Genomic DNA, 26197 nt, shown 5'->3' on the forward strand with positions numbered 1-26197 from the left:
GAGGGTGGAGGGAATACGGAGAGAGCTCTTCTTTAGGGAAGAATGCCACCTAATAATTGTAAATGGAATGACAGAATCAGAAAATCACCATTTTGTTAGAACCGCAGGGTAATAATTGATTTGGGCAAAAGTTATCATTGGATGCTCAAAGCACTGGGTAAAATATGTTAAGCATGATGACATGCACATAGATCACTTACTGTTTACAAAAATATTTTATATTTTACACTTGTTATTACAAAGGAGAAAATATACCTTTACAGTGTAGAGATCCGGAGGCCACCACCTTAACCCAGTGATCAAGTATTACCCACGTAGTATTCTTTTTTTTTTTTTTAATGTATATATTATGATACCATTTTTTTAAAGAGTTTTATTTATTTATTTATTTATTTATTTATTTATTTATTTATTTATTTATTATTTATGGCTGTGTTGGGTCTTCGTTTCTGTGCAAGGGCTTTCTCCAGTTGCAGCGAGCGGGGGCCACTCTTCATCGCGGTGCGCGGGCCTTTCACTATCGCGGCCTCTATTGTTGCGGAGCACAGGCTCCAGACGCGCAGGCTCAGTAATTGTGGCTCACGGGCCCAGTTGCTCCGCAGCATGTGGGATCTTCCCAGACCAGGGCTCGAACCCGTGTCCCCTGCATTGGCAGGCAGATTCTCAACCACTGCGCCACCAGGGAAGCCCCCTACATAGTATTCTTGCCCACAATATTTAACCTGACTCTAATCATGAGGAAGCAATCAGACAAATCCTGAATGTGAGGCATTCTATAAGGCAGTTGGCCTGGACTCTTCAAAAAATGTCAATATTATGAAAAACTAACAATAAAAAATGTTGGGGTCTATTTTGCATTCAAAAGACTAAAGAAGCATAACAACTGAATGAATTGTGTGAACACTGATTAGATCTTAGCTTTTGAAAAATTCTATGAAAGACATGGGACAATGGGGAATGTTTGAGTAAAGTCTGTGAGACGGTGTTTTGGAACTCTTGTTAATTTTCTTAGGTGCAGTACACGGTTACGTAGGGGAATACCCTTATGCTTAGGAAGAATGTGTTGAAGTATTTAGCAGTGATATGTTGTCATGTCTACAAAACACTCTCAAATAATTGAGCAGTACTAAATATAAGTAGAGAAAGGGAGGGAGAGCAAATATGGCAAGATGAGTGTAAGTGTAGTAGGGTGACGGATGTTCATTGCTTTAATTCTACAGCGTTCTTATAGATTGGAGCAGTTTCAGAATCCGCTGCAGGGGGCACTCTCAGCATGCCGTGTGGCGGAGGCTGTCACATCTGTCCTCCAGTTCAGGCTGGGCCAGGTCACCTCTGCCGCCACCTGCACACACCCTGCCCCCTTACCGAGCTGAATCGTCATCTCCTGTTTCCCCTTAGGTGAAGACCCGCTTGTGGATGATCAAAATGAACGAGATATCAATTCAGTCGCTGGCGTTCTAAAACTGTATTTCCGAGGACTGGAAAACCCACTCTTTCCTAAGGAAAGGTTTCAAGATTTGATATCTACTATTAGTAAGTATTTCCCAGGTGGAATGATCAATTTCTTGACCAGTCTTTATTGAAGCTGCAATCCAGGCTCATTGCTGCAGAGGAGGGGTGCCTTGAAAGAAGCCATATGACTCTTGTCCTCATGGGACTTAAAACCTAGTTGTGGAGATAACAAGATGGTTTATAATAGAAGGACTCATGGGCCTGGTACACCTCTGGGTGTAGGAGGAGCTCAGAAGAGAAGAGGCAGAGGGAGCCTTGGCTTCTCGGATCACAGCTGAGGGAGGATGATGTGAGTAGAGTCTTCGGGGAGGAGTGGACTCAGGGATCCTGGGAAGGCTTGGGGACACACAGATCAATGGGACCATCAGGAGGGTGTCCCAGCCAGTACATGGTGTAAGATGCTGGAAGGGTCAGATGGAGCAAAAAAGGGAAGACCTTGAATGCCTTGCAAGGATTCCAGAGCTTTTCCCCTTGGGTTACAAGGAGCCATGGAAGGTTTGGGAGTCAGGTCAGCAACATGGCAAACAGGGAAATGATGAAAATAAGTTGATTGGGGGCTTCCTCTGACATCACTAGCCATGAGAGTCCTTCTTGACTAGTATTTCTGTGGATAAAGGCAGGAGCCCAATCTAGGGGCTGCAGTAAAGGCACCTTGACTGTAAGATGCCAAAATCCACGGCAACCTTTTGGGAATATTTTTTAAAATAAACTTCTAATTTTAGAACATTAGAATGTTAGTATTTTGGAATAAACTCTTTTTTTTTTTTTTTAATAAACTCTTTGCGTTACAGAAAAGTTGCCCCACACCCCATTTCACTAGGGATGCTTCTCACAATGTTCTGAGGGATATTTGCAGCCACGGAAGTGCCCAGGAGGTGACAAGAGCCTAAGGAGGCTTGAACCCTCTTATTTGTCTTGTGTGAAAGGCTCTTCCTCCACTCTTCTGCCCCCCACTACTTCCTGGTCATCTTTCCTGATCCACTTCAGGCTCCAAACCACCTCTCAGAAATCCCAGGCCACAGAGGCCCATCCCTGTCTGAGCCCCGTGTCACCTGCTCAGCCAATATTTCCAGAAGCTCCAATAGCCCAGTTCCTGAGTGGACAAGGTGTTCGGCCCCTGGTACAAAGTCATGGCATTGTGTACCTTGAATCACAGTGTGAGAGGAAAAGTCCCTCCTCAGTTCCCTCCCAAAGCCTTGGTTACATCAAGGAGTGACACCCGCTCTGCCCCCAACGTATAAGTCATTCTCCCTGCTAAACAGAGAGAGCAGGGCCTCAGTCTCAGAAACTTTTGTATAAAACAATGTCTGCCTATAATTTGGTAGCATTGTTTTGCTTTCATTGTATCTCTTTTTATGTTACCTTCTAATTATAGCAAGTGATCCTGGTTTCTCCTTTACAGAGTGAGGTAAAGTCTCCTTTTTTAAAGAAATGTATTTAAGAAAACAGTATTAATAAACAGTAGTGGAGGTGGTCTAGGGCACTGTGACTGAAGCCGAGGACATGGAGGGGCCTGTATGGTGGGCATTGGACTCGATATGTGTGCCAGAGCCTTCCACTCTGTGTGGAGGCCTTGGTGAGGCACCAGACCTTGAAGGTTGGCTGGAGCATGCCAGGTGGAGAAGAGAGATCACCAGTGTGTGCAAAGGCCTGGAGCAGGAGAGCCTTTGTGTGATTGGGTGGAGGGGTTGGGGGTGGCTAAGGTGGCCTGGCACAGTTTTTCTGCGGGGCACTACTGGCATTTTGGGTAGAGCAGTGCCTTGTTGTGTGTCCCACACATTCAGGACCCTTAGCACCTTGGCCCCTGGATCCCAAATGCCAGTGGCACCCTCCAGTCACTGCAACAACCCCAGAGAATGCCCCACATATTTGTAAGTGCCCCAGAGGTGCACGCCCACTTCTTCTGAGAAGCATGTCTCTTAATCATCTTCAGATACTTGGCGAAGGGGCGGCAGCTGGGAGATGAAGCAGGCAAGGGTGGTTGAAGCTCCATCATGAAGGGCCTTGGATACAGACGAGAAAGGTGGAAGTTGTCTTTTAAAAGGAACATGCTGACAGGATGTGGAGGCTGGAGAGAGGAGGGGCTGAGTGAGAAAAACACGTTTTTCTCTGAAAAAGAAACTGACATGGGTTTATGCATCAGCCCTGCAGATAATCATTGGAGCTTTGGTAGCTCACTCTTAGCCTGAGCTTTCTCTCTCTACAGAGAAAAGCCCACAAAGCACTTTTTTCTCCTTACCAAGCCCAATTTGCTGCCCCCAACCCTGGCCTGACTGATTAAATGTCTGTATCTCTAAGGTTGACCTGAAAACGGGGGTCAGAGACAAGAGCCCAAGAATCACCAGGCTCTTTGACCAATATACAGCTCAAGAGGTGGTTATTTATTCAGTGTTCATTTCCTGAGCACCTACTCTGTGCCAGGCCTGTGCTATAGCTGGTGTTTTTAAAGAGTCTAATAAAACCTGGTCCCTGCCTGTGTTCATCAGGACTCATAGGTTGTAGGTGACAGAAACTCAGCTTACACTGACTTAACCCGTAAAAGGGAATGTATTGGCTCATATATCTGAAAAGTTTAGGCCCAGCTGGACTCAGACCTCACACGACATCTTCAGGAATCTGTCCCCTCCAGCTCTGTGGTGACTTCACTCCCGGACACCATCTTCTTTCCTGGGAGCCCTCAGCTGCTCCTCTATCCAGTTTCAAGAGGGAACTTCTCTCTAGGTTTCTCCAGCTGAGTCCCAAGGATCAACCCTGATTTGTTCTGATTAGGCCATGGACCCCTCCCTGGGCCCAGCCCTGTGGCTAGGGGAATTTGATGCTCTGATTGGCCAGGCCAGGGTCACATTTCCATCCCTGGAACTGAGAGTAAAACTGCCTCCCCCTGGGCTTCCCTGGTGGCACAGTGGTTAAGAATCTGCCTGCCGATGCAGGAGACATGGTTCGATCCCTGGTCCGGGAAGATCCCGCATGCCACGGAGCAACAAAGCCCGTGCACCACAACTACCGAGCCTGCGCTCTAGAGCCCGCAAGCCACAACTACTGAAGCCCTTGCGCCTAGAGCCCATGCTCTGCAACAAGAGAAGCCACTGCAATGAGAAGCCCGCAGACCACAACAAAGAGTAACCCCTGCTCGCCACAACTAGAGAAAGCCTGCATGCAGCAACGAAAACCCAATGCAGCCAAAAATAAATAAATTAATTAATTAATTAAAACAAAACAAAAAACATGCCTCCCCCTGAACCACATGGGCTGATCTCACAGGTGGGACTCACAGATGTCAGCTACTTGGCTCTCTGATGATGAAAGGCGCCCTGAAAAGTCCCCTTATGTTACAGAACTGGAGAACCCAGCTGAGAGGGTGCACCAGATCCAACAAATCCTCATCACCCTTCCCCGCGTGGTCATCGTGGTCATGAGATACCTCTTTGCTTTCCTCAACCAGTGAGTTGCCCAGCCAAGGGGGGGGGGCCCTCTTTGACTCAGCCCTGGCCTCCTTTGGGAGGGGGTGTCCTGAGGTTTGTAGGTACAACTGTTCCTAGAACATGGGACCCTCCTGAACTTGAGTAGAGCCCCCAAGAGAAAGAAACCACGGGGGAGGATTCACCTTTCCCTGGTGACTTGTGGGTACTCCTTTCTCGTAGCCTCTCGCAATATAGTGACGAGAACATGATGGATCCCTACAACCTGGCCATCTGCTTCGGGCCCACCCTCATGCACATCCCTGATGGGCAGGACCCTGTGTCCTGCCAGGCACACGTCAACGAAGTCATCAAAACCATCATCATCCATCATGAAGCCATCTTTCCCAGCCCCCGGGAGCTAGAGGGACCTGTGTATGAAAAATGCATGGCTGGAGGGGAAGAATATTGGTAAGATTCCATTCTTCTTAATATTATTATTATCATCGTTGTTGTTGTTACTGTTGAACCAGAACAGTAAGAAACCTTTGATTTTCTTACTGCTTTTTAGTCTGTACTCTCATATATATTTTCTCATTTGAGCTCCGCACCAGCCTTATACGAGGGATAGGTGCATCAGTCAAGACTGTCTTGGTTTATAAAGGACAGAAATACAACTCAAACTGGCTTAAGCCAATTGGGAATTTAGTTTTAACTAAATAAAGTCTGGGATCATGGCTTTAGGTATAGCTGGATCCAGGGGTTCAACTATTATCATCAGGACTCAGTCCTGCAATTCCCAGCCCCTGGCTGCTTTCTTCTACATTGGCTTCATTCTCAGGCAGCCTCTCCCTTGGTAGTTTCAAAGAGGCATCTGGTAACTCCAGTTTAGAGCCTGTTCTCTTGCCATCCCCAGTGGAAAAAGAGCTTCTCCTTCCCAAATGTTTTAACACAAGCCCAAGAATTATGTCTCCTCCTGAGGCTTGGGTCTGGTGAACTAATCACATCGATTAGGAGATGTATGTAATGCTGTCATTGGCCAGGTGAGCTGCAAGCCCATCTCAGGCAGCAGGGGCGTGGATAATCCCCACCTCAGCCTCTTAAACTGAGAATGACACTTCCCACCCTTGTCCCCTACCACGTAGAGTTCTCTTTTCTTGGCAAAGTTTGTTCACTTTCTTTGAGAGCTCCACGCCAGGCCAACAAGTGGTAGTTGGGCACCTCTGTGTACCTGGTGCTACACTGGGTCTTGGGAGAAATATTTTAGAATCTTATCAAACTCAGGGCTGACTACCTTCCCCAGGCTAAGACCTTAAAATACGGTGAAAATAGGACATTTCTGTTAAGACAGAAAATTCAGAACACCAACTGACAAAAACCAAAGAATTCCTACTCTTTCTTTCTTCCCAATCCAGGACAACACACAGCTGTATGTTTAGGTATTACCCACACCGCTTTCAGCCAGATGCCTACAGGGGAGTTAGTCTTTTGATTGTCAGAGCGTTCCTGGACTCTTGCCTCGCTTTAGTTCTGTGGGCATATTTGGGCAGCGGCTTCAAAGAAGGGAAACGTTCCAGCCTCCTTGTTTCTCTGCAACACTTCTCTGCGTAGAAACACCGGGCCACAGCTCTGTAATCTCATCTGAGGCACCTGGAGCCAGTCTGTCCCTGATCTGTAACAGAAATCCTACAACCAGCAAGCACACTTTTTAGACAAAGAGAAGCTTTTCAACTTTATCACTTTTGCAGCCATTACCAGTTTTCTTTTCTTGCTGCAATATATATAATTAGTGCTCTGGAAAGGCACGTACAGATCTTAGCATACTTACCAAAGCACTACATACAATAACCACACTTTTCTTAATCCCATTTGTGCCCCATGAGAAAGGAAAACTATTTATTACATGGTAATTTTGTAGGAGTTTTCAAAGCCAAAAAGGAGGATTTGGTTGAGGGTCTCATAACAGTGGACAACATTCATTCATTCACCAAATGGTTACTGAGCATCTGTCCTGGGCCAGGCCCTGGGCTGAGGGGCAGGGATGTAACGTGACCAAGAGTAACCCCTGAGACAGGGAGGAGGAAACAGGCAGTTCTAGGAGTAGGGGCCCTGGAGCCAATGTAGGGATGTCAGGAAAGGCTTCCTGGAGGAAACACGGTGACTTGACTGAGACCTGAAGGATGAACTGGGTCAGCCAGGTGAGAGCGGGCAAAGAATGTGCTAGGCCTGGAGCATGCAATAAAATGAAAAGCGTTCTGTATGCCTGCAGTGTTGCATGTGACGAGAGAATGGTGAGGGAGGAGGCCCCACAGGCCAGCAGGAGCCAGGTTATGAAAGGTCTTAAGCCATTGTGCAGAGTCTGGAACTTATCCAGGAGAATTTTTCATAATAAAGTCCATATTCCTTTAAATGGTATTGTAAATGTCACCTCCAAGAAGCCTTCCTTGACACCCTATGTAGGTCCCCTCTCCTGTTCTTGTCTCTGTTCATTTGTGCCTATATAACACATTTCAACTTGTAGCACTTCTGTTTCTCAGCCCTTGAGGGCAGGGTTTGTGTCCACGTTACCCATCAATGCATCCCTCTTACCTAGCACCGTGCCTGGCATAGATTAAGACTCAATCAATGGTTTGAGTAAAAACAAACTGATTGGCTGACTATGTGAATGAACCCTGGCCTCAAGAAGCTTACAATCCAGTGAGGGGGCAGCAGCTGATGAAATTATCCCAGTGCATTAATGACAGAATTTGATGGTCCTGGACTCACTCTACCACTAAGCCCATCGTGGTTGCCAGCCTGCTCGCCACCTGGGCTGATGTGGATTTTGCACGCAGCACCATGAGGCAGCCCCGAGGAACCCACTCCTTGGGAGCTTCACCCACCTCGCTGAGCTTGTCACCTCTGCTGTAAGACAGGCAGGGAGCCAAGCCAGACGGATGACTCTCAGTACTTCCAGAGTTCCTTCTGCTCTGGCCTGAGGTCCTTCTGAGGAAGAACGTCGGTGTTTTACTGCCTTCTAGATCTTACAGAACACTTAGGCATTGACAGCCTTTACCAAGAAGACAGCCCAGCAAATTTCAGGGCTGGGGTCAGTTGGGAGATGGTATTCAGGGAATCTTCCCAATGGGTGAGGGGGCTGGGAGTGGTTTTCTGGTAGGAAGGTCTGTGGGTGGTCAGATGAAAAAAATGGGATGAAGTGGGCCTGGCCTGATCTGGGTCAAGGCACAGAGGTGGGCTAGGCCAGCGCTTGTGGGAGGCTGAGGGCAGCGTGAGGTACAAAGCCCCCCAGGAGTCCCCTCCCCATGTTTCCTTGCAGTGACAGCCCACACAGCGAGCCGGGGACCATCGACGAAGTTGACCACGACAATGGCACCGAGCCTCACACCAGTGATGAAGGTGAGTGAGGGGGAATCAGGGCGAGGAACTCACCTGGGGCCTCTCCTGCTGACTCATGCCTGCCCACCTGCTGGGCCGACCCACATAACCCCCACCCACCCAGCTTTGCAAGTCAGCACGTCATCCTCTGGAGCAGACAGCGACCCAGAAAGACCTCCAGTCCACTGCATCCCCACACGGCTTGCCTCCTTCCCTTCTGTGTCCTGCCTGGCCTGAGTGCAAATCCTAAGTGACGAGAGTTTCCTAAGTAGGAAGCAGGCTTTGTCCTCTGTCCCTCCCCTGCTGGGGGTCTGTTCTGCACCCGGCCTGAGCTGGGACCTGGGGCACATCAATGAACCAGACATGGGTCATCAAGGCGCTCCTGGTCTTGTCACCTGACAGGTCGAGAGCAGCTCCCCACCATGCAGAGTGGCAATGCCAGGCTACAGGGGTGACCCAGTGCAGTGGGTACCCCGAAGGCGAGGCCAAACGGTGGTGACCCAGGGAAGTGTGAGCAGGTAGAGAGAGAAAGGCCAGCCTGGGCTCTGCGGGACTCCTCAGACCTTCCACCCCTCTAGACAAGGAAATAAAATCAGGTTTGTCTCTAGGGAGCCTGGACAGTGTAGACAAGCAGTCTGGATAATACGGACCTGGGGCCAGCATTTCCATTAGGCAGATCAGGCACAGTGCCCAGGGCCCACGATGCTTTCAGAGCCCATGAAAATGTTTTAATTTTTTTTTAATAATAAGAAAAAAGAGAATATGAGCCTGGATTATATTCATCTCTGTACAATACAGTTGTAAGATATAATTTTTGACATTTCTTTTAATGGAGGAAGGGGCCCATGCAAGCACAGGTGCCGAGGGCCTGAGAGTCACAACACCTCCCTATGCTGACTGAGCACAGCCCTCCTTTCTCCCTGTGATAGTCTCACTTTTAAAAAATCATTATTCAGCAGTTCTCTTATTGGCCTTTGTGTTTGTCTTGTGGGACAGTCCCAGGCCCTGTTGGCCACCATTTTTGTCAGGAGAGCTGGGTATGCCCTCAGGTGAGGTTTCTTGGAGTTGGCATAAGAGGCAAGACTAATAGGTGGGTTTTCATATTCTAGTGGGACTATTTCAGTTTCCAGCCACAGAACCCCCAGCTCAAACTGACTTAAGCCTAAAAGGGATTCAGATCATATACTTGAAAGTCCCAGGGTAGGCATGGCTTCAGGCACAGCTGGATCCAGGAGCTTAGTAGAGCTTGTCAGGAATGTGTCTCCACCTTGCTGTTCTGCTTCCCTCTGTGTTGGCTTCCTCCTCAGGTAGGATCTCCCGATGTGGTGGTCTCTGGCAACTTCAGGCTTTCCTCATCCTTTTACCCAAAGTCCCAGTGGAAAAGAGCTTCCTTTTCAAAATGGTTCCAAGAAAGCTGCTGGGATGAAGTCTCACTGCATTGCCTTGAGTCACGCACCCAGGCGAGAACCAGTCACTGTGGCCCGAGAGGGAGCTGATGGGTCGGACCTGGGTCCCAGGGCAGGAAAGCACATCTAGGCACAGTGTTCAGCTCTGCCAGAATCCTCAGAGGCTGAAGTCATCCTGAGCTGAGGAGAGTGTCCTGCAGAGCCTTTGTTCTGAGATATGAAGGCTACCACCTTCTGCTTGTTTGCAGTGGTTTGCTTTTCTCTTTCCTTCCTTTCCTCTCTTTTCCTACCACCTCCAGTCCACCCTCTTCCTCTGTCACTTTTAACAGCCCCCCTTCTCATTCTCTCCATCTGTTGCTTGTTTATTCCCGTGTGTGTGTGTGTGTGTGTGTGTGTGTGTGTGTGTGTGTGTGTGTGTGTGCATGCGCAGCTCTTGTTCTAGATCTTGCTCTCAGTCTCTCTTCTTCCACTGGTGGAAAACACCTCTTGTCCAACAAGATAGATGATTTTTCAGCATTAAGACCTGTGGGGGCTGCTGGTGGAGGCAGACACGTCTGTGAGGAAGCGGATCAGGTGCCCCCTGAGGAGCCTTGCAGCCTTCCTGGGGGACCCACTTTCGGGGGGCTGAGGTCGCTGTCAGTCACCCTGCAGCTGCTGTGTTTCCCCACAGCTCCTCACTGGGGGCTGGAAGGTGCTGTGGGCATCAGGACTGAGGAGGGGGAAGGCCAGAGAGCACAGGGCTTGCTGCCACAGGACACACCTGGCAGGCTTCACCCCCGCCAAGAAAACCCCCAGAACATGCTGCCTCGACCCCTCAGAGCAGAGGCACACAGGTCCCTGGAAGGGGATAGATCAGAGCTTCGCGTCTGCTTCTCCAGGAGATCCTGCCCCTATTGTTCTTTGTCATGCTGCTGGTTTCTGAGAATGACAAAGGTAGGAAGAATTGTCCTGGAAGGACAGTGGTCCTCCCCGGGAGAGCCAGTTCAGGGAAGGCTCTCACTGTAACCTGTGTGTTGGTGTGGGTGCTGAGTCATGGACGTTCTCTGGAGAAAAACTAATTGCATTTTCAAATGTTTACATTCATGCCAACTCCAGCTGAAACAGTCATAGAAATGTTGAGCTACAGGAGTGGTCAAGGGGGCACTGGACTCGAGACCTTTATGGCCATGTGATCTTTGATAAGCCACATAACCTCTGGCCTTGGTCTCCTTATCTGTAAAATGGGAATGACAGCAGCAAGAGAATTGTGGTCTAGGTTAAAATGAGGTGACGTACATGAAAGAGCTTAGCACAGTGCTTGGGACCACTAGGTGGCTAGGAAGCATTAACTGACTCTGTATCCAGTGTAAATCTTTCCTGATCCTGATAAAGAAACCGAGTCCAAAGAATTTTATTGATGTAACTATTTATTGGCAGCCTAACTGCCTGATTTCTTACCTGCTTTCCTCTAAGACGTTTCATGTAGGGGATCCATTGGTATCTTCGTTTCTCTTGAAAATACCCTGTATGAACGGAGCCCAGCCCTTCAAAGGTCAAATCGGCCATAACACCACGAATCCATGTCCTTGTATTCGATGGGTCACCCAGTGAGTGACCGAATTGGAGGAACAAGTTAGTTGTTTGAGAATCTCCTGCCTTTGCTGTCTCAGCAGATTCTGCACCTAACTGATGGCGGCTGCCCTGTCTTGAGTCTGTAACACATCATGGGTGTGAGTGTGGAAAATCCATTTGTGCTTGCTCTTCCTGTCTCCAAGACTTATGAAGAAACGATGGTTAGGCTAAGAACCCTTGATTGTGGGAAGTAAACAATGAAAACATTAAGGCAGCCAGTCAGTAGCAACTTTTTTAATACAATGCTAAATGAGGAAGCAGACTGCCAGACAAAGAAACCACTGAAACTGGTAACAGAAACGTGCTCATATAGTTAAAATGTGCACCATCATCCTTTCATTGATATTTTCCCCAAATTTGCCAAATTGCCCTTGACTCCTTGCACATCATCTACATCTAGAAAGCCATTAAACCACTAACTCTTTGCACACATCAGGTATCCATAAATGGGCTTTAGGAGGCCCATTACAGGCAAAATTTTATTTCTATAGGAACGTGTGCCTCTGAGAAGAGGTCCACAGTTTTCATCAGATTGTTCTAGGCATTGACTAGAAATCAGGGTAAGATTTTTACTTGTTTCTAAAATATTGGTTCCCAGTATCTTCTTTAATAAAAAAATTTCAAACACACCGAAAAGTTGAAGATAATTGTACAGTGAACACCCGTATAACTACCACTTAGTTTCTACAGTTGATAACATTTTGCTTGATTTGCTTTTTCATGTATCTGTCTACCCATCCGTCAATCCATCTTATTTTGTTTTTAGTTAATTAATTAATTGATTGATTTACTTATTTTTGGCTGCATTGGGTCTTCGTTACTACGCACGGGCTTTCTCTAGTTGCGGTGAGCGGGGGCTCCTCTTCATTGCGGTGCGCGGGCTTCTCATTGCGGTGGCTTCTCTTGTGGCGCATGGGGTCTAGAGCGCAGGCTCAGTAGTTGTGGCACATGGGCTTAGTTGCTCCGCAGCATGTGGAATCCTCCTGAACTAGGGCTCGACCCCGTGTCCCCTGCATTGGCAGGTGGATTCCTAACCACTGCGCCACCAGGGAAGTCCCTCCATCTTATTTTTAACACACTTCAAAGTAAGTTTCAGTCATCACTGAATGTCTCCCCCAGACACTTCAGCAAGCAAATCATTAAAAAGGGCCAGTATTGTTCATGGTTCTTTTTTTAAAGTAAAATTGCAACACTGAAATGCATAAATTTTAAGTGTTTCATTCCATGAGTTTTTATAAATGCAAAAAATTTGCATAACTCAAACCCCTCTCAAGAAACAGAATATTTCCAATACCCCAGAATGTTCCTTCATGCCCTTTCCCACTCAGTCCCTGCCCCAAAAGCCCAAGAAGCAACCACTGATGTGATTGTTTTCCACCAGAGATTAGTGTTGCCTGTTCTAGAACTTCATATAAATAGAATTGTGAAGAGAGTCTTTCTGCTCTGTCTTCTTCCACTCGGCATAATGTTTAGAGATTCATCCATATTGTATGTATTAGGCAAGGTTTTGAGGGTATTAAAATGGTATTTCAGTCAGTTTACACGTGAAAGCCCAATTCTGCCTCAATGATGGCCACCCTGCCCTGTAAGAAATAAAGACAATAGAAAAACGAGAACAGTGGTCACGTCATTATTTCCTCACCGCTAGTGCAGGGATGGTAAACTGGCCAGCACCACGTGCTTAGGCCTGAAACCTGGGTAGGAATCTCACTGCCTCTTTTATTTTAACCATTTTAACGAGATATAATTCACATACCATACAGTTCACCCATTTAAAGTGTACAATTCAGTGGTGTTTAATATATTCACAGATACGTGCAATCATCACCACAGTCAATTTTTGAACATTTTCATCACCATCGAAAGGACCCCCATGGCCTTAGCTCTCATCCCGTACTCTCCTTTCCCTCCCACATTTCTCCCCAACCCTAAGCAACCACTAATCTACTTTCTGTCTCTATGTGTTTATCTATTCCAGACATTTCATATAATGAAATCATGCCATATGTGGCCTTTGTATATGGCTTCTTTCACTTAGCATGATGTTTTCAAGGTTCATTCCTGTTGTAGCATGAATCTGGAATTCATTCCTTTCTATGGCTGAATACTATCCCATTGTGTGGACAGACCATGTTTTGTTTATCCATTTGTCAGTAGATAGTCATTTGGGTTGTTTCCACTTTTTGGCTATTATGAATATTGCTGCTGTAAACATTTGTATACAACTTTTGTGCAGCCATATGTTTCCATTTCTCTTGGTTACATACCTAGGAGTGGAATTGCTGGGTCATACAGTAGCTCTATGTTTAATCATTTAAGGAACTGCCAGAGTGCTTTCCAAAGTGACTGTACCATTTTATATTACTACTAGCAGTGTATGGGGGTTCCAATTTCTCCACATCCTTGTCAATACTTGTTATTATCTGACTCTTTGATTATAACCATCTTAGTGGGTGTGCTGTGGTATCTCGTTGAGGCCTTGATTTGCATTTCTCTCATGACTAGTGATGCTGAGCATCTTTTCCTGTGCTTATTGGTCATTTGTATAACTTCGCTGGAGAAATGTCTCTTCAGATCCTTTGCCCAGTTAAAACTTTGGTTATTTGTGTTTTTATTATTGAGTTGTAAGAGCTCTTTCTATGTTCTAGACATAAGTCCCTTATCAGATATATGATTTGCACACATATTCTGTGGGTTGTCTTTTTGCTTTCTTGATGGTGTCCTTTGAAGCGCCAAAGTTTTTAACTTCGATAAAATCCAATTCATCAACTTTTTCTTTTGTTGGTCATGTTTTTGGTGTTATATCTAAGAATCCTTTGCCATATTCAAGTTTATGAAGATTTACCCTTTGTTTTCATCTAAGAGTTTTATAGTTTTAGGTTTTGTGCTTAGGTAATCCATTTTGATTCATTTTGAGTTAATTTTTGTATATGGTGTGATCATTCCTTTCTGTATAGCTATGCAGTCCCAGCATCATAAATTGAAAATATTATCCTTTACCCCATTGAATGATCTTGGCCCCCTTGTAAAAAATCATCTGGCCATAGATTTCTGGACTCTCAATTCTATTCCACTGATCTGTATGTGTATCCTTGTGCCAGTACAATATTGTCTTGATTACTGTTGCTTTGTAGTGTGTTTCAAAATTGGTAAGTGTGAGTCCTTTAACTTTGTTCTTCTTTTTCAAGATTTTTTTGGCTATACTGGGTTCTTTGCAATTCCGTATGAATTTTAGAATCAGCTTATCAGTTTCTACAATGAAGTCAGCTGGGGTTCTGATGGTGATTGCGTTGGATTTGTACACCAATTTGGGAGTGTTGTCATCTTAAGTGCTATGTCTCTGACCCATGAACATAGGATGTTTTCGAATTTTTTATATCATATTTAATTTCTTTCAACAATAATTTGTAGTTTTCAGAATATGAGTTTTGCACTTCTTTTGTTAAATTTATTCCTCAGTATTTTATTCTTTTTGATGCTAATGTAGATGGAATTGTATACTTAATTTCATGTTGAATTGTTCATTACAAGTGTATAGAAATACAATTGATTTTAATATATTGTTCTTGTAGCCTGCAACCTTGTAATATATTGTTCTTGTAGCCTGCAACCTTGCTGAACTTGTTCATTCATTCAAATAGTTTTTAGTGAGTTCCTTATGATTTTCTATATACAAGATCATAGCATCTGTGAATAGACATAGTTTTACTTCTTCTTTTCCAATCTGGGTGCTTTTTATTTCTTTTCTTTGCCCAATTGCCCTGGCTAGAACCACCAGTACAGTGTTGATTACAAGAGATGAGAATGGACATCCTTGCCTTGCACCTGACCTGAGGGGGAAAGCATCCAGCATTTCACTGTTAAGTATGATGTTAGTTGTAGGTTTGTCATAGATGCCATTTATCAGGTTGAAGAAGATCCCTTCTGTTCCTGGTTTGCTGAGTGTTTTTATCATGTTGGCTTTTGCCAAATGCTTTTTCTTCACCTACTGAGATGATGTTGTGATTTTTTTGTTTTTTTATTCTATTGATTGATATATTATATTAATTGATGGGGGGGATGTTAAACCAATTTTGCATTCCTTGGATAAATTCCACTTGGGTGTGGCACAAAATTCTTTTTATATGCTACTGAATTCAGTTTTCTAGTATTTTGTTGAAGATTTTTGCACACATATTCATGAGATATTGGTCTATAGTTTTCTTGCGATGTCTTTGTCTGATTTGGGTACAAGGTTAATACTGACCTCATAAAATGAGTTGGGAAGCGTTTCCTCCTCTTCTAGTTTTTGAAAGAGTTTGTGAAGAATAGTTATTAATTCTTTAAATGTTTGGTCTAATTTAGCAGCAAAACTGTCTGGGCCTAGGCATTTCTTTGCGGGTGGGTAGTTTGGTCTTGTTTTTTTTTAAACTGATTCAATCTCTTTATTTGTTATAGGTCTATTCAGATTTCCTATTTTTTCTTAAGTTAGTTTCAGTAGTTTGTGTCTTTGTAGGAATTTGTTCATTTCATCTAACTTATTCAGTTTACTGGCATACAGATGTTCACAATATTGCTTTATAATCCTTTTTTCTTTCCGTAAGGTTGGTCATAATGTCCCTTTTTCATTTCTGATTCTAGTGATTTGAGTCTTCTCTTTTTTTCTTGGTCATTGTAGCTAAAGGCTTGTCAATTTTATCTTTTTAAAGAACCAGGCTTTGGTTTAATTGACCTTCTCTATAATTTATCTATTCTCTATTTCATTAATTTCTACTCTAGTCTTTATTATTTCCTTCCTTGCTTTAGGTATATTTTGCTCTTCCTTTTTCCAGTGACTTACAGTGGAAGTTTAAGCTATTGACTTGAGCTCTACTTTTTCTTAATACAGGCGTTTACAGCTATAAATTTCTAAGTACTGCTTTAGCTGCATCTCATACATTTTGGTATGTTGTGTCTTCATTTTCATTCATCTCAAAGTATTTTCTGATGTCCCTTTTGATGTTTTCTTTGACCATTGGTTATTTAGGAGGACGTTGTTCAATTCTTCATAATTTTGAGTTTCCTACTATTGAGAAATCAGTAGTTTCATTCTATTGTGATTGGAGAAAATACTTTGTATTATTTATATTCTTTTAAATTACCTGAAGTTTGCTTTATGGCCCAGAATATGGCATATCCTAAGGAATGTTCCATGTGCACTTGAGAAGAATGTAAGTTCTCTTGTTGTTGGGTGGTGCATTCTATAGATGTATGTTAGGTGTACTTGGTTTATAATGTTAGATTTTCTGTTTCTTTGTTGATCTTGTGTCTAGTTGTTCTGTTCCTTACTGGAAGTAGGGTGTTGAGGTCTCCAATTATTATTTTTTTGAATTATCTGTTTTTCCCTTCATTTCTGACATTATTTGCTTCATATATTTTGCTGCTCTATTATTAGATGCATTATATTTATCATTGTTATATCTTCCTAATGGATTGAACCTTTTGTCATTATAAAATGTACCTTTTTATTTCCAGTAATTTTTTTGTGTTAAAGCCTGTGTAGTCTGATATTAGGATAGCCACTCTAGATTTCCTGTGGTTGTAGTTTGCATAATATAGTTTCCCCATCGTTTTACTTTCACTCTAATTGTATCTTTGAATCTAAAGATGTCTCCTATAGACATCATATAGTTGGATCCTGTTATTTTATCTAGTCTGACAGTCTCTGCATTTTAATTGGATTGTTTAATCCATTCACATTTAATGTTATTATTGACAAAGTTGGATTTTTGCCTGACATTTTCCTTTTTTGTTTTCTATGTTTCATGGTTTTTTGTTCCTTTATTTCTTCTTTACTACTTTCTTTTGCATTAAGTATTTTCTAATGTAGTATTTTAATTTTTAAATGATTTTTAAACTGTATTTAACTATATTTTTGAGTTATTTTTTAGTGGTTGCTCTAGGGTCTACCATATATATGTCCTAACTCTGAGAATGAACTTCATATATGTCCTGGCTATTGTAAATATTAACAGTGTCCTCAGTCATAAATTTTTCTACAAACCAATCCAATCGAACTCTGTCTCCTTTGAAGGAATAGTTTCTGAGGTCATTGTTTGGTATTTGTTTTGACCCTAAGAGGGCTCCTCTCAGCTGTCTTATTCTCTGGTTATCTCTTCCAAAATAGTTGGCCTACAATCTGGGCTGTATCTACATTAAATCTGTGAACCTGCCCCCAGTTGCCTTTCACCACAATCTCCACTGTTCTTGAGAGCACCCTTAGGCCTGAAATTCTCCAAGCTGTGTTGCAAATGAAGTCAATTCCTTTGGGAAGAGATTAGCAGCTGTTTTACAGCCTACTTCTTCCCCCAGGCAAAATCTCTGAGGTGGAGGTCTGGAGCTGGGGGTGAGGACAATGGCAAGCTTCTGAGTGACCTCCGCATTCTAGGAGCTGAGTGCTTTTGTGGAGAGGAAGGCAGCACCCTGAGGCCCTCTCAGCTTGCCTCTTCTCACAAGGAACCATCACCTCATGAGGTGGGGTAAGGGTGATCAGGGCCCGAATATTCTCACTGGTGCTGTGCCCAAGGCAGAACTTCTATTGTGTAAGTGCAGGTTGGGTGGAATGAGGAGCCCTCACCTCTCTACCATACTCACCTGGGACTTAGCCTCAGCAACAGGTAGCTGGGGGCAGGCGGAGAAACACTGATGTCCTGCTCCTCCTGGGAAGAAAGCCCTCCTGCTGGAAGCTTGGTGGGAGAGGAAGCCCTATATTCGGGTACAGGAGTCTGAAGTGGAGTCTGCCTCCCTGAGCTTGGGGGTGCTGGTGGAGGGAGGGAGTAGTCTTAGTTCAAACTATACAGACTCTCACTTTTCTTACTGAATTTTCATAGATTTTCTTGAATAGATGTTTCTTCATTTGTTGTTTGCCTGTAGGACCATTTCCAGAGGCTTTCAGTGGTTGTTTGTTTGCTTGTTTTTGCATTTTTCACAAGTTTCACTGAAGGGTAGATCAGCAGATCTCCCCACACTGTCCTGCCAGGTTGATCACTCTCCTATCCTCTTAAATAAGATCAAAGTCTTAATACTAGCTGGTGCTGCAGCCAGAGGCAATGAAAGAACCCAAGGTCATGAGTGAACAGAGGAGAAAAGAAGGACCCTGTGGACAGGCCCCAGGTGATTTCATTACTTTGGTTGCAGGGAAGATGAGAGAGAAGAGAGGGCACAGCCACGTTCCTACCCTTTAACACGGTGACCCTGGCCTCTGATAAATGGTCCTGATGAGATTAGGATTCTCTCTTAAAAGAGCAGAGACAGTGTGTGGGGGTGTAGGGTGGATGGGGCAGTGAGGTGGTTTGAGAGGGACAGAGCCGTCTGCTCTCCCGTGACCTAAAAGGGTCCTCTGTTGTGGCATCATTAGAGAGGGGCATTTGCGGTTCCTCTTGCGTGATAAGTAGAGAAGGGTAACGAGTATGGGATTTGCAAAATCTCCAGTCTTCAGTTTCTGAAATGAAAGCGAAGCTCCAGTCTGTCTTTTCATCTCCACGTCAGGCCCTGGACTCTTGTAACCGCCGCTGAACTGCTCCTGCCTCCAGCCTCTCCCCTCCAGTCCTTTCCCAACTCTGCAACTGCTCTGCTTCTGGAGTGACTTTTCTAAAGTGTGACTCCAGCCGGGCCTCTACGGGGACAGCCTTCAACCCCTTCTTTAGCTCAGGAATGGCCTCTGTATTTCTTCACTCCCTGTAGGGTCCGTGGGGCACCTACCTGGCCTAACCAGCCTCTCCATAAGCAGGAGTCAAATTGAATGCCAGTCATACAGTATGGTATATATGTATATGCATATTTACACTGTGTCCGTGTAAAGGCCGTGTAGCAGGAATAAGCATATTGTGTTTTAAAAACATCAAGAAGGCTCTGTTAATGATATCTGGGACCTGGGCTTAGATCTCAGCTCATCACTCTCTACTTATGTGACTCGCCCCTTGTGTGACAGATCATTTCACCTCAACCTCAGTTTCCTCACCTGTAAAATGAGGATAGTGTGCAGATACTGTTGTGAGGATATCACTTACATGTAATAACATAAGTAGAACCCTTGGCACATGGTAAAAGCTTAATTTGTTCATGCAAGTAACAAGTATGTATTGAGTGCCTACTCATCCCAGGGACTGTTGTAAAAGTGGAAAAGTAGCAGGAAATAAAATAAAATCCCTGTCTAATGGAGCTCACATTTTAATAGGAAAGATCAGCAGTAAACAAATTTGGAAACTACACATTTGTGCACACACACACACACACACAAAAGTTCAGGTTTTGATCTGATCTATGAAGAAGAATAAAGCAAGAGTGATCTGAAGTTGGTGCTTTTGTAGTTAGTGAAGGGTGGCCAGGAAAGGTCTTGCTGAGGCATTGGCATTTGGGTACAGATCTGAAAGAAATGAGAAAATGGCACACAGTGGTCAGTAAATATTTGTGAAATGTGAATGAGTGCAAATATCTGGGAAGAAAATATCCCAAGGAGAGGCAATAACAAGTGCAAAGGCCCTGTGGCAGGAATACTTGGCATGTTTTAAAAGCATTAAGAAGGCTCTGTGAATATTTATACTGTAGTTTTTAGGGGTAAAGTGTACTGATGTCTGCAACTTACTTTAAACTTCATTAAAAAATTAGATGGATGGTGCTTCCCTGGTGGCGCAGTGGTTAAGAATCTGCCTGCCAATGCAGGAGACACGGGTTCGAGCCCTGGTCTGGGAAGATCCCACATGCCACGGAGCAACTAAGCCCGTGCACCACAATTAACTGAGCCTGCACGTCTGGAGCCTGTGCTCCGCAACGGGAGAGGCCGCGACAGTGAGAGGCCCGCGCACCGCGATGAAGAGTGGCCCCCGCTCGCCGCAACTGGAGAAAGCCCTCGCACAGAAACGAAGACCCAACGCAGCCATAAATAAATAAATAAATTTTTAAAAAAAATTAGGGCTTCCCTGGTGGTGCAGTGGTTAAGAATCTGCCTGCCAATGCAGGAGACATGGGTTTGAGCCCTAGTCTGGGAAGATCCCACGTGCCGCAGAGCGGCTAGGCCTGTGAGCCACAACTACTGAGCCTGCGCGTCTGGAGCCTGTGCTCCACAACGGGAGAGGCCGCGACAGTGAGAGGCCCGCGCACCGCGATGAAGAGTGGCCCCCGCTCGCCGGAACTGGAGAAAGCCCTCACACAGAAACGAAGACCCAACACGGCCAAAAATAAATAAATAAATAAATAAAATTAAAAAAAAAAAATTAGATGGATGGATAAATAGAGGGATGGACAGATAGATATATGCTAATGTTAGTATAGTAAAATGTTAATAGTAGCATTTAGGTGGTAGGTATATGAATATTCACCGTAAAAGTCTTTTAACTTTACTTTGTGTTTGAAAAATATCATAATGCAATGTTGGCGGAGAAACATCAGGAAGACTAGTGAGGCTGGAGCAGACTGAGGGAAGGAGAGAGTAGTCAGAGACAAGGCCACCGAGGTCTCCAGGGCCCAGAGCATGGAGGGCCTCATAAGTTGTGAGGAGACATTTGTGTTTTGTTCTAAACACAATGGGAAGCCTTCAGAGGGATTTGAACAAGAGAGTTTCATGATCTAATTTATGACTTTAAAAGATCCCTCTGGCTGCTGTGGGGAGAAATGCAAGCAAGAATGAAAGCAAGGAGGCCAGGTAGAGGGACAGTGGTGGTCTGGACCAGGGGGGTGGCAGTGGAGGTGGTGAGGCTGGTCAGATTCAGGGGAAAATTTGAAGGAGCTGCCGATGGATTAGATATGCATTGCCCAAGAGCAGGGCTTCGGCCTGAGCAGGGCAGATGGTGGCTCTGTTTCCTAAGATGGGGAAGATGAGGGAATGAAGTAAGCTTGGGGAGGGGTGTGTGGGAGAGTGGTAAGAGGGAGAATCACATGTTCTATTTTAGGTGTGAAAAACCCAAATAATAGACTTCCTAATAAATGGTAGCTATTATCACTGTTTCTACCCCACACGATTACATAGTGACATCTGCAAACACACGAGCTCTCTCTCAGCTTGCAGCTCAGCTCTGCTCCTCAGCTTTTCTTCTTTTCTCCCCCTTACATTTTCCACTTTTCCTCGCCCCTCCACCCGCCACTCCAGACCACCACCAGTGACTGCTGGAGCCTCTGGAAATGAGCAAGCCTCTGCCCGGGTTGGCTCCTTCAGCGTTACGGAGGGTGGGATCAGAGGAAGCCCTTGGGGTCAAACCCGAGAGCACGCAGACCATGGGGTTCAGCTCATGGGCTTGCAGAACCCTCCGGCCTTTCTGTCTCTGTAGCTAGGCAGACACACAGGTCACCAGGTGGTGCTAACGCATGGCTGGCATGACAGTCAAAGATGCAGCGGAAAGAAGTATGGAGATCTCTCCATTTTACTGAGAAGGTGACTCTGAGTCCAGATCTGAGTTCATTTGACCCATTTATCTGGGCTGTCATTTTGCATCAACTATGTCAGAACAGCATGTAAAGACATTTGTCAGGGAGCCAGCTGGGGAATGCTGACTTAACTGTCAGAGGCCTGCTGTCTGCAGAAGGCTGTCCCAGGCACTGAAGGCTGGGTCCACCAAGAGGCCACTGCATCTCATGGGGGCACTGGCCCAGTCTTCTTGAGCCACCTGCTCACAGAGAGGAGTCCTAGTGTGCATGCGTGGGTTGGGGATTAACAGGGAGAGATGATTTCCATGCTGCTCATGGCCCTTAGGAGTCATTAGCTCTGGTAACAACAACAACTAACTCTCATATGAAGCTAATTGTGTGCCAGGCACCGTTACAAGCACTTCATGTGTAATAACTTGTTTAATCCTATGACAACCCTATAAGGTAGGTACTATTATTATCATTCCCATTTTACAGATGAGGAAACGGAGGCTTAGAAAAGAGAACTAAGTTGTTCAAGGTCACACAGGTAAAAAGTGGCAAAGCCAGGTATCGTGGCTTTGCCACTTTTTACCTGTGTAAAACTCCATGATGGACAGGTGGACAGGCTGCGTGGACAGAATCAAGATAATCCACGAGGACAGAAGAGACAGTCCCGTGGATGCTCAGCACAGGGAAGGTGTCTGCAGGATAGAGAGAGCAGGGGCCACCTTTGTTACTCTTTTGTTTATTAGAATTTAATAGATCTGTCTATCTATATAGGTGTGTATATATATATATATATATATATATATATATATGTATTTTCTTTATAATATTAAACATCTTTGTGCTTGCTTTAAAATACAGATACATTAACACTTATACATGACCCATTTTCTACTGTTTTCTACCCATTTTCACCTCTCAGGGTACAAGCTATAACACAGGTTAAATAAATCATAGGCGTAACTGTCCTCCTCCCCCAAAAGTCTCCTTCCCAAAGATCACTAGCTGCATGGTCTTGAGCAAAACACTTAAATTCTCTGCAACTCAGATTTCTTTGTCTAGACCCACCCCATAAGCTAAAGCCATTAGTAATTATAATCATAATCACAAGAGTCACTATCACCTGAATACCTAACGTATTGTATGTCTGTGCTATGCTGAGCACTTTCACGCATCTCTCTTTTTTTTTTAATGTATTGAAGTCTCGTGTCTTTCTTTTTTTAGATATAATTGATATATAACAGTTCATTAGTATCAGGTGTATAGCATAATGATTCGATGTATGTACATATTATGAAATGATCACCACAATAAGTCAGGTTTAACATTCATCACCACATATAGTTACTTTTTTTTTTCTTATGATGAGAACTTTTAAGACCTACTCTCTTAGTAAGTTTCAAATATATAGCACAATTTATAGTCACAGTGCTGTATATTACATCCTATGATTTACTTATCACTGGGAGTTTGTACCTTTTGACTCCCTTCACCCATTTCGTCCACCACCACCTCTGGCAACCACCAGTCTGTTCTCTGTATCAATGAGTTTGGTTTGTTTTGGATTTCAGATTCCACATACAAGTGAGATCATACACTATTTGTCTTCTTCTGTCTGACTTAGTTTACTTAGCATAACGCCTTCAAGGTCCATTCACGTTGTTGCAAATGGCAGGATTTCCTTCTTTTTTTATGGCTGAATAATTTTCCATTGTTTATATACACCAATCTTCTTTATCCATTCATCTGTCGATGGACATTTTGGTTGCTTCCATGTCTTGGCTATTGTAAATAGTGCTGCAGTGAATTTGGGGGTGCAGGTATCCTTTCAGGTTAAGTGTTTTCATTTCCTGTGGATAAATACCCAGAAGTTGAATTGCTAGATCACATGGTAGTTCTATTTTTAATTTTTGGAGGAAACTCCATACTGTTTCCTGTAGGGGCTGCACCAATTTATTTCCCACCAGCAGTGCACAAGGGTTTCCTTTCCTCCACATCCTCACCAACTCCTGTTGTTTCTTGTCTTTCTCATAACAGCCATTCTAACAGGTATGAGGTGATATCTCGTGGTTTTGATTTTTGATTTTCATTTTCCTGATGATTAATGATGTTGAGCATCTTTTCATGCACCTGTTGGCCATCTTTTTGTCTTCTTTCATGGATTATCGTTTAATTCTCCTAAAGGCAACTGAGATGTACAGAAATTATGTAACCTGCCTGAGGTCACACAAACAAGAGGTGACAGAGCTGGGCAGTAGAAGTGTCTCAAGGGCAAGAGCTGTGTTCTCATTGCTTAACCCAGGCAGGGCCTGTCACTGACCAGAGAAGAATAAAGCTTTTATGGGTAAATGTGTGTGTGCAAAGAGATATGCTTGATCTATAGCCCCCATAAGAATTCTCCCGCTCCCCAAATTAAGTTCATGGATGAGTGTGTCAGTCAGCTCAGTCTGCCATCATAGAATACCACAGACTGAGGGACTTAAACAACAGAAATATATTTCCTCACAGTTCAGGGGGCTAGAAGTCCAAGATCAAGGTGCCATTAGGGTTGGGTTCTGCTGTTGTCTCTCTTTCTGGCTTGTAGACAGCTGCCTTCTCACTGTGTCCTCACAAGGCCTTTCCACTGTGCATGTGAAGAGAGAGAAAGAGAGATCTCCGACGTCTCTTCCTCTTCTCAGAGGGACACCAGTTCTATCAGATTAGGGCCCCACCCTTATGACCTCACTTAAGCTTAATTACTTCCTAAACACCTCATCTCCAAATACCATTACATTGGAAGTTAGGGCTGCAACATGTGGATTTGAGGGAAGACAGAATTCAGTACACAACAATGAGCTCTGAAGAGAAGCTTCTCGGAACCCTTAAAAATTGTGTACAATATTTTGCATGGAAGGGAATCTGTATACAACATCAGTTTGACTTCCCAAAAGGTAGGAACCACTTGTAGTATTATAAGTGAACAAAGAGGGAAAGGGTTCATGGAAAAATGGAAACAGAGCTGGCATTAAGGGATAGAAGAAAAAGAAATTTCTTATAAGATTGTTTTAATAGGTGTTAAAAAGTGGAGAACAAGAGGGGCAGTGGAAGGTAAGGATGTAGTATTTCAGCCCCATTTTCCATTTGGGGAAGTTAGATGGCCTGCCTGAGATCACAGCATGGAGAGTGGATCTGAGCCTAGGACCCAGTGTCCTGAGCCCTGGCCCATGCTGTTTTCACCAGGCTTGTTGTCTGTGCTGCCCCACAGAAGCCAAGGCCATCTGAGCGAGGCTCCTGGGCTGCTCTTCTGCTGACCTCATAGATGCTCTTCCCCTTGCTTTCCTTCTAGAAGTGGAGCAGATCGAGGCCATCGCCAAGTTTGACTACGTGGGGCGGTCCCCGCGTGAGCTGTCCTTCAAGAAGGGAGCCTCACTGCTACTGTACCACCGCGCCTCCGAGGACTGGTGGGAGGGTCGTCACAATGGCGTGGATGGGCTCATCCCACATCAGTACATAGTTGTACAGGACATGTGAGTGGGAGTTGGGATCTTCTGTGAAGAATGCCATGATTGATTAGTGATGTCTGGAATGGGCACAGGAATGGCAGTACTGGATCGTATGCCAGCAATTTGCTCTCCCTGGTATGACACACTTGGTCTTCCGTAAGAGTGGATTATGTCTAACCTCCCTTTGAATGGTGACCCACTTAACAAATAAGCAAATTGCTCATCCTTCAGAGTCCACAGGGACAATGTTTGGTGCCCTTGGCTCGCCATCCCGGCCCACCTGACAGCCTCCAGGGCATTTAGCACCCACTATGGTTCTCAGTGTCCAGTGGATCTTGCCACATACCTCCACCCTCCTGGGCCTTCCCTGTAGCCAGTGGCCATCCCACTCCCCTCTTAATAGCCCACCATTCTCTACCCCGAGGTGGCTGTCTCAGGAGATGGGCAGAAACAATCATCCCCTCATTTCCAGCTAAGAGGGTACTTTTTTAAAAAAGAATTTTAGGCATTAAAAAAAAGCCCTACATCCCAAATACCTAGCCCCATCATAATGCCCAGAAAGTCTACATCTTCCATTCTTTGAAAACCTTTGAAGCTTCCTGCCTCAGGTGGAAATGATTTACCAAGGAAGCAGCCACCAAGCTGGGCCTCAGGGGGAGGGGGCCGAAGGCATACGTCTTGACGGCAGAGGGGACGGTCTGGAGACAGAGAAAAGTCCAGAGCTCGGCAAACAACAAGAGGATCCAAAGCAGCCCTCTGACGTCCCCAGGCCTCTGAGGGCAGGGAGAGGGCATGGTGGGGAGGCGGGCAGGGCACCCCAACAAGCTCCAGGCCCCTCACACCTGTTCAAAGCCCCGGGTGCGGGGAGGGATGGAGATGCCTTCCTCCTCCCTCGCTGGGCCCCCAAACTGCTGCTCATTGCCCAGGGCTCAGCTTGCAGGCCCCCTCCCCCATTTCTCCAACACACCCTCCCCTTTAGCTTGTCCCAGCCTCCAGCAGCTGGGAGAGAAGAGCCTAGATGAGGGGAGGGGAAGGTAGGCGTGGGCGG

The 26197-nt window shown here is 44.9% G+C and overlaps 1 protein-coding gene across 6 annotated transcripts in view; it reads left to right on the forward strand.

Annotated features, from left to right (window-relative positions):
- Window positions 1-26197, forward strand: part of SRGAP3 (SLIT-ROBO Rho GTPase activating protein 3) — a 274178-nt gene that overhangs the window by 236379 nt on the left and 11602 nt on the right. For 5 of the 6 annotated variants that reach the window (XM_082344358.1, XM_082344359.1, XM_082344360.1 and 2 more), the window contains 5 exons: window positions 1399-1533; window positions 4848-4953; window positions 5154-5381; window positions 8227-8306; window positions 24993-25173. In XM_082344358.1, the coding sequence (XP_082200484.1) occupies window positions 1399-1533; window positions 4848-4953; window positions 5154-5381; window positions 8227-8306; window positions 24993-25173 (730 nt within the window). Of the gene's footprint in view, window positions 1-1398; window positions 1534-4847; window positions 4954-5153; window positions 5382-8226; window positions 8307-24992; window positions 25174-26197 lie in introns of those variants that run through there. The other variant, XR_014232057.1, reaches the window with a different exon arrangement.

Source organism: Balaenoptera borealis (assembly GCF_965194805.1).
Source record: "Balaenoptera borealis genome assembly, chromosome: 12".
Taxonomy (NCBI): domain Eukaryota; kingdom Metazoa; phylum Chordata; class Mammalia; order Artiodactyla; family Balaenopteridae; genus Balaenoptera; species Balaenoptera borealis.